General features: G+C 42.1%; 1 protein-coding gene across 1 annotated transcript in view; it reads left to right on the top strand.

The window, feature by feature from the left end:
* ABCB10 (ATP-binding cassette, sub-family B (MDR/TAP), member 10) overlaps positions 1–10,720 on the top strand; it is a 54,715-nt gene that overhangs the window by 34,519 nt on the left and 9,476 nt on the right. Inside the window, exons 11-14 of the mRNA XM_006868592.1 lie at positions 3,780–3,960; positions 6,978–7,021; positions 7,331–7,365; positions 7,848–8,075. Of these exons, the coding sequence (XP_006868654.1) occupies positions 3,780–3,960; positions 6,978–7,021; positions 7,331–7,365; positions 7,848–8,075 (488 nt within the window). The remainder of the gene's footprint in view (positions 1–3,779; positions 3,961–6,977; positions 7,022–7,330; positions 7,366–7,847; positions 8,076–10,720) is intronic.

Below are 10,720 nucleotides of genomic sequence, written 5' to 3'. Positions count from 1 at the left end.
TGTTTTTGTTACAAAACTTCTAACTTTACAGTTGTGACCATCACAATTAGTCATGATAACAATTACTGTTGAATCAAATAAGCCCTATCCCCATCTCTTTTCACCAGACCCATCTAAACAAGATGAAAGCTATTCAGTGGGGACTCTACCTTCCCCAACACACTCTGAATCTAAACTCCCTCTTGAAAACCGTAAAATGATTTTTGAAATGCTCTTCCCACTCAGCCACTCAGAGGTGCCATGAGTGTGGCTCTGGGGCCTCAGCGCCACACGTGGCTAGCAGTCCAAGCGCTGTGAGCAGCAAGCCAAAGAGGTTGCATATTTGAAAGCAGAATATTAATGCGATCATCTTGTGACGTTGCTTTCCCAAGGCCATTTGATCTAGGAGAGTTTTGACGTAGCTGTTTGTATTTCTCTTTCCAAGTTCAGTACACTATGGACATACCTGAGGCTTTCCCCACCCCCCATTTCTGAGACTCATCCCTATAGTAAGTATCCTCTTAGCTCATCATCACCCGAATTCCACTGGATGTAAGGTGGGGGGGGTGGGGGTGGGCAGGCGCGTGAAGGGGCATATTCAGCAGTATAAGGATGTCAGTGGTGTATGTTGTCTAGGAATGGAGACAAGAAGCTGGAGTCTGTGTACTTTTTTTGGTGGGAGAAGGGTAGAAGCAAGGAGAGTGAGGGTGAGGACATGACTCGGTCTGCGCTAGGATTAGAACTTTGTTTAGTGTTAGGCTCAGGATTTGGACTAGGGTTAGTGTTAGGGGTGAGGGGTGAGCTAGAACTTGAAGTAAGGCTTAGTCTAGTTTTTAGAGTTACAATTAGATTTATTTTTGTTTATTGAAATCTGTTTGATTACGTCTTCATTATTCATTCTTTTCACTTTATGGCTTGTTGCGACTGTATCCCTGGTTTTCAGTTTTCGAGGTCTGTTATTCGATAACTGGGTTGAGTCTGGGTGATATTACCATGTCTGTTAGTCTCAGGTTGTTGTTTGTTGTTGCTATTTCTCTGTGCAAATAACTCCTGTTAATATTTTTTGTAAGGTTGATGAACCTTACAGATTCTTTTAATTTCTGCTTGTCTAAAAATGACGTAATTTTGCCATCATATTTGATGATATGTGTTGGCTACATGATTCTTGCTTGGCAATTTTTTTTTCTTTCAGAATTTTAGCTTTACCATTCCATTGTCTTCTTGCCTGCGTGGTTTCTTCTGAGAAATCAGAGCTTAGTCTTACTAGTTCTCCTTTTTAGGTAACTTTTCATTTTTCTCTATCTGTTCTCAGGATTCTTTCCCTGTCTTTAGTTTTGAAAAGTTTGATTATGATTTGGCTTGTTGTTTTCTTTTGGGGTTGAACCTGTTTGGAGTTTGCTCAACTTCTTGAACGGCTATCATCTCGTCTTTCATGATGTTAGGGAAGTTTTCTTCCAACCACTCTTGGACAATATTTTCTATGGGTTTTTTGACTCTTCTAACCACATGTAAGTTATTCCTGTTTATAGTGTTCCACAGAAATCTTAGGTTTTCTTCAGATTTTTTTGTCCTTTTTTCTCATTGTTCCTCTAGTAGATGAATTTTGAGAGGTTTTTCTTCAAGTTCAGTAATTTGGTTTTGCATTGATTCTATTCTATTTCTTTGCCCTTTCAATCTATTATCTATTTCTGAAGGCTCAGTGCTAATCTCTGGCTTCCCAGTTGCTGATTTTGTATGGGTTCCATTTTTTCAATTATTTTGTCAGTTTCTTCCCTGATTTTTTCCCATAGGTTTTTCTATGTTTTTCTTGATTTCATCTGTAATTTTCTCAATCTTTCTCTCAATTGTTGAAGTTGCCTAATTCGCTTTCTTTTAAATTCCTTATCAGGTCATTCCAATACCATTCTGGTGTTATACTTTCTGTGTGTGCTTTGGTGACTTGTTTGAGACACTCTGTCTTGTTTCTTTGTGTAAGCTGAAGTTGCCTGTTTTCTCCGAGACACTGTGTTGGCGTCTTTATATTTAGTTGACGATTGTATATTGGTGTATTCTCAGGCATTTACCACCTGTTTCCTGGTGGATGTGGTAGAGACTGCAAGTGTGAATGCAGGTGATTCTCTGTTCGCTGTTTGTGTCACATAGTTCAGGGAAGGTCCACATGCCTCCAGAAGCAGAGGTGCTATGCCCAGTACCCGGTTCCTAACCACAGGCAGAGCAGAGGCTGTGCAGGAGGGCGTGCGGCTGGGTTGGCAAGGACAGGGACATGCTGTGCCCCACCTACCAGGAAGGCATGAGAACCAGGGAGAAGTACACCCCACTTGCTGTGTCCTGTACCCACAGGCTGCTGTATTGACAGCCACACTGCTCCCCAGTGTCCCACAGCCTGCCTGGTTTTCTTCTCCCTTTCTGCTCCTATTCACTTCCTGTACCAGTCAGCACTCAGTTCACCTCTCTGTTCTGTCTTCTGATGCTTAGGGTTCCAGGACCACCATGTGTATGGGTCTCTTGGGCCCCAGGTCTTTATTACACAGAGCTGAGTCAATGTGTCCACTCACTTTGCCATCTTGCCCCAGACCAAGCAGGTCTCCTCATTGTTAAGACTGTGTGTAAATAGGAGTCCTGGTGTGGCGCTGTTGGAGAAACATTGGACCACAAGGTCGGTTTGAACTGCAAGGTCAGTGGTTCAAACTCAACAACCGCTCCTCGGAAACCCTACGCAGGGTGCCTATGAATTGGAACTAACTTGATGACGCTTAACAATAACAACAACATATGTAAAGAAGTGTTCTGTCCAAGTGTCATGTTCCCGTCTGGGTTATATATCTCAAAAAGCAATGACAGAACTAGATTGCCTCCCTGCTTTCTCTCTTGTTTTGTTGTTAAGTGCTGTTGAGTCATCTCTGACCCATAGCGCCCCAGTATAGGGTTTCAGAGGAGTGGCTGGCGAGCTTGAACCTCTGACGTTGTGGTTCCAAGTGACTTTGCAGTCCAGTGCATTGACCCACAAGGCCACACCAGGACTCTCCTCCCCCTCTACCGCCCCCCCCCCCATCCTTAATGAAGGAGACACTTTGGAAATGCAAATGAACTGAGGCTCTTCCACTGCCTCCTGATTGCTAAAGGAAGGGAACACTCACACGCAGGCTGTGCCTGTGGGCCAGGCACTGCGTGGACACTTGGGGTAGCTCACACTCTGCATGTGGTGGGATCCAGATATGATCAAATCAATTCAGTTCCTGGGACAATCTGAATTCTCAGAAGTGTTCTGAGTGACTATATGGAAAAATCAGAAGCAAAGTCAAGCAAACAGTCTGCTCTTTGGGAACGATTTAATAGCTTCTAAAGTTCTTTCTGGAGTCCTTGTGTGGCGCTATGGGTTAATGCACCAGATTGCAAAGCTATTTGAACTGCAAGTTCGTCTGTTCAAGATCACCAGGTGCTCCTCAGAAACGCTATACAGGGTTGTGATGGGTCAGAAGCGACTTGACGGCACTAAACAACAACAACAAAGTTCCGTTAGTGTAGTGGTTACGAGTTGGGCTGCTAACCTCAATGCCAGCAGTTCAAAACTATCAGTGGTTCTGCGGGAGAAAGATGAGGCTTTCTGCTCCCGTAAAAGTTTACAGTCTTGGAAAGCCTATGCACGGTCGCTATGAGCAGGAACTGACTCCGCAGCACATAACAACAACAACGAAGATGTTAATGAAACTGTTAGTAATGTACTAAGCTCTGCTCTATTTACTATAGATGTTTGAAGACTGTTTTGAAATTGATGGCACTGTTTTCTTTCCAATGGGTAGGAACCAATCTTGTTTTCTTGTACTATTGCTGAGAATATTGCTTATGGAGCAGACGACCCTTCCCTGGTGACTGCTGAGCAAATAGAGAAAGCCGCCGATGTGGCTAACGCGGCCACCTTCATCAGGAATTTCCCCGAAGGTTTCAACACTGTGGTTGGAGAAAAAGGTGTTCTTCTGTCAGGTACGGCTGTGTTACTACTTTGTAGCAAAAGCTATTCCAAAGAACTCTGGAATCTGCTTTATACAGGTTTAGTTCCCAGAGTTTATGGTGTTAGCCTCACTACATTCTAATGTCACTTTTAGCCCCCTCCGTGTCCCCTCAGATTCCCACTGAGGAGGACTGAGCCACAGCGAGCTTTTATTTCATTTGAGAAAAGATGTGGTTCCTCAGAAGTTGTCAACAATTCCATAGATACAGGGCAGCAGGGTGATCTGCCCAGAGAGGCAGAGACTATGAAGCAAGAACTTGACCGACAGTGAATGAATCTTTACTCTCCAGTTTGCATTTTACAAACTAGACCAGGGTCGGCAGACTTCCGATAAAGGTTCAGTGAGCAGTAAATAGACCCACCTGGTCTCTATCATGTATTATTTGTATGTTTGTTTCTTAAGTGTAAAAACCATTCTTAAGTTGAAAGGGCTGTACAGCAGGAAGCTAGGGTCTAGATTTGGTCCGCAGACTGTGAGCCCTAGCTGTCCTGTACTGGACTAGTGGCCGAACTCCAATACCATGAAGCCCAGTCTCCAGTTCCTTCCTTTGCAATGCCTAGCCATTGCATCTCATTTGGAGTACCATGTCTTTAAGCGTTTTATATTGCTTTAGACAGCACAAGTAGAATCACTGAGTAGAACTTAAAGGGAAATACCAGTTGGGCTAAACCCAAATAGTTCTTTAATTACAGATATTAAGCTGTGTTTCCTTGTAAGGCTCTCTGTCACTGAATGTCACTGAGCAGACGATCTCGCTATGTCAGAGCGACAGTTCGCAGGATGAACTAGATGTCCTTGAGCAATAATCCTTTCCAACTCACAACTTTCTGCTTGATGTTAAACCACAGGAAATTCAAACTACAGATGTTTTAAGTTTTACTAAAACTGGTGTGGCGCTGTGGGCTAATACGTCAGACTGCACAGTCATTTGAACTGCAAGGTCGGCAGTTCAAGCTCACTAGTTGTTCCTTGGAAACCCTATACATGATCGCTATGGGTCGGAATAGACTTGGCAGCACATAACAACAACATGTGACTATGATTTATTTTACCATAGGAAGGGAGGTATAAATGATATTTTTAATAGATTTTTGGGGAGCTCCAGAGTCAAGGTGTGGTGCTGTGGGATTAAGCACTGGGGCTGCAAGATCGATTTGAACCACAAGGTCAGTGGTTCAAACTTACCAGCCGGTCCTTGAAGACCCTATATGGGTCACTATGAGTCGGAACTGACTCGACGGCACTTAACAACAACAATAGGGAACTTCAGAAGAATCTCAGATTGAGGAGTAAAAATGTTCATTTTTTTACACTTCTGAATCTCTGAAACACATCCTTGGGTAGGATGCCAGCTCGAGATGATTTCACCTGCTCATGGTGAAATCACTGAGCATAAAGGTGCAGGACTGTGTGGCGATTTGTGGCTTGATCTCCTAACTCTTCACCTTCTCCTTTGGAACAACAGACTGTTTCATGCCCTCCCAGCTAGCAGGATTCCAAGGCTCCATTTCACGGTGAAGTAACCAGAGGTCACTCCTCCTTTACGTTCTGGGAGGAAAGCAGGAAATGCGGCAATAGATTCTCAGTGCACTCTTGGCAGCTGAGTGAGAGGGGCTGTTCTATTCACTCAGACACCGTCATAGCAAGAGCAGTTCAGAAAACAAGGCTCTTCCTGTGTTTATTCTCATGGTATGCGCTGACCTGTCTGTTTAACAGATATTTCAGCTGTAGATGATGACTTTCCTCATAGCCCAAATAATACAGTATCCTGAAATTACAATTAGTAAGCACGTTCAGCTAATAAGATGAATTAAAAAGGGTGTTTGTGTATTCAAATTTAGGATGGATTTTAAAATGACTTAAGTTGGGAGGATTGAATCCTGAGACTTTTGTTGTTGTTGTGAAATGTCATCGAATCGGTTCCTACCCATAGCGACCCTCTTTAGGGTTTCCATGGAGCGGCTGGTGAGGTTGAACCACCGATCTTGCGGTTCAAACCAACTTTGTAGTCCAGCGGGTTAACCCACAGCACCGCACCAGGACTCCTCCAAGACTTTACAAGTTGTCATTTAGGAGTAGTGTGATGCTGTTCGGGAAAAGATGAGGAAGGGGAAACTGTCACCTTTCTGCTTACCTTTCTCTTGTCTGCCTTTTCCCAACCCCACTCCTAGTTGATTGTGTTGCTGTTAGTAGAATTTCAGTTTAAAAGGGCCATGGAGGAGAGGCAGTTAGAATGTTTTATTTGAAATCTTCTATCTCCTATATGCATGTGTCCCCTCTGCTGAGTGCTCCCTGGACAGGGAAAATTAAGAGAATAACATGAGAATGGAAGGCACAGAGCAGTTGCTATGAAGTAAAAGGGCAGAATCATAACTGCCGGCGTCATTAAAGCCCTTTGTTCCCATCCATCTCAAGTAGTGTTTGAAAGCTGTAAAGATTTGGGGTTTCTCATTTCCTTAAATGTACTATTGTTGTTGTTGTTAAGTGCCGTCGAGTCGATTCCGACCCATAGCGACCCTGTAGAGGGTTTCCAAGGAGTGAGCAGCTGGTGAGCTTGAACCGCGGATCTTGCAATTCAAACGTCTTTGCAGTCTGGCGCATTAACCCACAGTGCCACACCAGAAGAGGCAAATATGGGTGGTGGATAAAAGCTTACATAGCCCTTCACATTGCCTAAGTTCAAACCTTGGTTCTGGTATTTACCAACCACGTGAGACAAGTTACTTTGTGTCTCACTTTTGCACCTGTAAACAGAATGATAACAGAGTCTGTCTCACAGAATTTGTTTTAAAGGTTAGATGTAATAATGCATTTTGAGATTGTTGGGGAAGTTATACATTTTCAAAAATAACTTCCTACTTTACCATCTGTCTGTGCTTTGGCTGACTAGAAGTTACCTTCAAAATTGCCGCAGAGACGTTTGTACTGAGAATTTTTGTTCGCATTTTTGTTAACACTTTCAATTTAATAAAAACCTGTCTTTGTCAGGTGGGCAGAAGCAGCGGATTGCAATTGCACGTGCTTTGCTGAAGGTAAGCTGGAAGGTACTAGGCTGGGTCTTTTGCTCTGTTTTTGGTACTGTTTTACATGTAAATTTTTTATTTACTAGTTTTGTTACTTTCCTTTTTTTTTTTTTTTTTCCCTTGAGGAGAGAGGTTGGGCAGTTCTACTCTTAAACATGGACTCACTATGAGTTGTAATCGATTTGACAGCATCCAGAACAGCCCACCACCATGTTGTAGCATCATATCAGTATCTTCTGATGGCCAAAAAGTTTGTGGTTTTCTAGTAAAATTACCTTTTTTTTTTTTTTTTGTAATCATTTTTTTTTCCTTTGTCAGAATCCTAAAATTCTTCTCCTAGATGAAGCAACCAGGTGAGGCTATCTTAATATATATAATTGTTTTAAAACAAATTTTTCCTTTGCCAAAAACTTTTTATTCTGTGATTCAAGGTTATACCGTTGAAAATTCTCCCCTCTGTCACCTTCCACCCCCACTGACATTTGAAAAGTTATTGAATCTGAATTAATCATGACTTTTGAAAGGCAGTAGACAAATGGAATCAAGATTGGAGGGTTGTGGTTCTAGTTCAGACATGCCACTACTGCTGCTGAACCCTTCTTAGTCACGCTCTAGTCAGAAACTGTGCAGACTGCTTTTCTGCACACGAAGATCCAAGAGTCCCTAAGGGGCTGCTTTCTGTAACTATCTTTTAGTCCAAGAAATTGGTGGAAGTTTGATCACAGTACAAATTCACTGTTAGTGAAGGCCCATTTGTATACGTCACAGGAAGTGTGTGTGTAGAAAGTATGCACGGCACTGAAGCCTTGGCTTTCTCATGTTCGTTTTGTTCAAGTGCACTGGATGCTGAAAATGAACACCTTGTGCAAGAAGCCCTGGACCGGCTGATGAAAGGAAGAACAGTGTTAATTATCGCCCATCGCCTGTCCACTATTAAGAATGCTAATATGGTTGCTGTGCTTCACCGAGGACAAGTTACTGAATGTGGGAAACATGAAGAACTCCTCTCAAAACCGGACGGGATATACAGGAGATTAATGAACAAACAGAATTTTATGTCAGTGTAAGGATTCAATTCCTCATTTCACTGTGGAGTTGAACGTAAGAAACAACATTACAAGAAAAAAAAAATATATGGAGACTGTATGAAATCTATAATCAAACTTGTTTCCAAAATGTATAAGGTATTGTTTTGAAATGTACCTGTCCTCAAGATCTTTATTTTTTTTTTATTTTTATTTTGTTTTGCAATCCAACAATGCTTTAGTGTCAACAGTCTTCCGGGGCCAGTGGCTATGGGGAATCGGTGTCTGGGGTCCATGGGATAGATGTGTCAGGGCAGGGAGAACAGCTGGGGTTTGGATGGCCGGGGGGCAGGGGACGCCCTGAGTCATGAGCGTGAGAGTCGGTAGGGTGCTGGAGAGGTGTTGATGATCTGGGCCTGTGCCCCTGTGGCTCATTTGCAGGAGGCCGGTGAGGGCAGTCAGCTCAGACCCGCTGACTCAGGTGCTGAAGGGAGCCCGGGGACCGGGTGGGGGTAACCTAGAAGGACATGATAGGAGGCGGGCTGTGAGCCCATCATCTGCCTGCCGTGGGGTGTTGGCCATAGACAGGGGCACACTCCGCTGTCCATAATGAGTTTTCATAATGATAGCTTTCTAAGTATCTGCAGCACTGATGTTATTTGTAGGTTTATATTGTATCTTGGAATATTATAATTAACACAGCATGACATTTTGTTTTCTTTTGCTGGCTGTTAATTGACGAAAACTGTTGTCAAGTGACAACTTTGAAGAAGGAATTGTAAGTAAAAAGCCTAAGAATTTTAGGCCAGTTTACTAGTTAGTTTACCTTTGTCTTGGTAGTATTCTACCTACTTTGTGTCGATTTTTACTAGTTAGACATAAAATTGGCTTGTGTCTAATTTTCATACAATATGAAGGTCTAGCCGTCTTTTAAAATCTTGATGATCTCACATAAAGTGAGCCTAACGAATATACAGGAATAGTTTACATTAAATGAAGAAAAGGGAAACTTTATTTTGCTAGTCTGTGTCTTACAAGGTGTGAGAGTTTCGGGCTAGGTGGTAATAGGGGATTGTGTTAGAATGTGTGTGGTTTTCACCATTTCTGGTACACATGAGCCTGATGAGGTTTGAAACGTGAAGAAGCCCCATTCCTCCAACAGCCAGAAGACTTGTGTTCTCTTGACTCACATTCACGTTTTTTTGATGTAAAATGTGTATGTGAATAAAGAAAGGACTTTGGGATGCAAGGAATGAACTGCCAGGTGTTACCAAGAATGAAGGAATAGAATTCATTTTACATTTAAAGAAATAATTTTACATTTAGTTTGTCTGAAGGTATGTAATTTGAAAATGTTTTCAATCAGTCGTTTAGATATTTTTGAAACTTCACTTGATAAGACTGAAAGCTGAAAAATAGGAATACAATGTTCATCCTTAAATCGATTGGAAAAACTTCTAGTTCTTTTTCTACAGAATAACAAGAAACCTTTAAGAATGTCTTACTCTCCAGAAAAGATACCATGAATAACTCTTTTTCTTTTATTCATGATTGTAATTCTCTTCATCTGTCTCGAAATCCCTAAAGCAATGCTGACAGCCTTTGGATTGGCCATGTTTTGTATCAGTGTGACTAATTTACCGTTGCCTCTAGAAAACAGGCTGTTTCTTCATTGAGGATGCCAGAACCTGAGACGTAACTAAGCTTATGTAATTAAGCTGGAAGTTTTCCCAGGTACTAAAGATCCCTGGTGTCCAAGTGGCTAAAGCAGTCTGCTGCTAACCAAAGGTCAGGGGTCAAATCAGTCTGCTGCTAACCAAAGGTCAGGGGTCAAATCCATCAGAAGATGTGATGGTCTGCTTCTGTGAAGATTTCCAGCCTTGGAAGTCCTGTGGGTGCCACTGTGAGCCAGAGGCAACTTGACGGCCTTACTGGTGCAGAGGCAACTTGACAGCCTTACTGGTGCAGAGGCAACTTGACAGCCTTACAAGTGCTTCCTGCTAACTGAAGAGTTGACAGTTCAAACCCACCAGCCAACTCAGGGGAGGAAGCTGTGGTAATCATACACTCAGTGGCTGCCACCGAGATCCTAGTTCTGCTCTGTCAGGTCACTGTGAGTGGAACCCACTGAACATCACTTGGTTTGGGGTTCATTCGTGTCCTAATTGTACTGGTGGGGAAAAGTGCTAGTTCATGATAATGTTTCATGAAGTAGTCATCACATATTTCATTCTACATAAGGAATTGCATTAATGAAATGAACTGAGTGAGTGAATGATTTGTGTGTTCTTTGTATTCGTAAGCAGTACATCTGTGACAATCATTTGAACAAGCTTTACGCATATTCTTTCTGAAGTCTGCTGTTGTGATTCTCCAAAGGCAAACAACAGGTACAAGGCTGAATCTGGGAAATCTCTTTTGTGCCATAGAAGGATTTACAAATTGAAATTGATCATTATATATACTTTTTCTCTAATATAAAATGTTTAATTGTGTTTTTAAGAAACATTTTATATGATGAATAAAAATTTATATTGAACTTTGTGTGTTTCACTTCTTGTAAAACTTTTTACAACATTCAGTTCCTTTTGGATTTGATAATGAAGTTTGAAGAATAAAGAAAAACAAGCATTACAAATATAAGAAACGTTGTTGTTGTTGTCGTCAGGTGCCATCGAGTCGG

Source organism: Chrysochloris asiatica, unplaced genomic scaffold (genome assembly GCF_000296735.1).
Source record: "Chrysochloris asiatica unplaced genomic scaffold, ChrAsi1.0 scaffold00119, whole genome shotgun sequence".
In the NCBI taxonomy this organism is placed as follows: domain Eukaryota; kingdom Metazoa; phylum Chordata; class Mammalia; order Afrosoricida; family Chrysochloridae; genus Chrysochloris; species Chrysochloris asiatica.
Note: the sequence above shows the minus strand (reverse complement) of the source record. Positions and strands in the feature narration are given on the sequence as shown.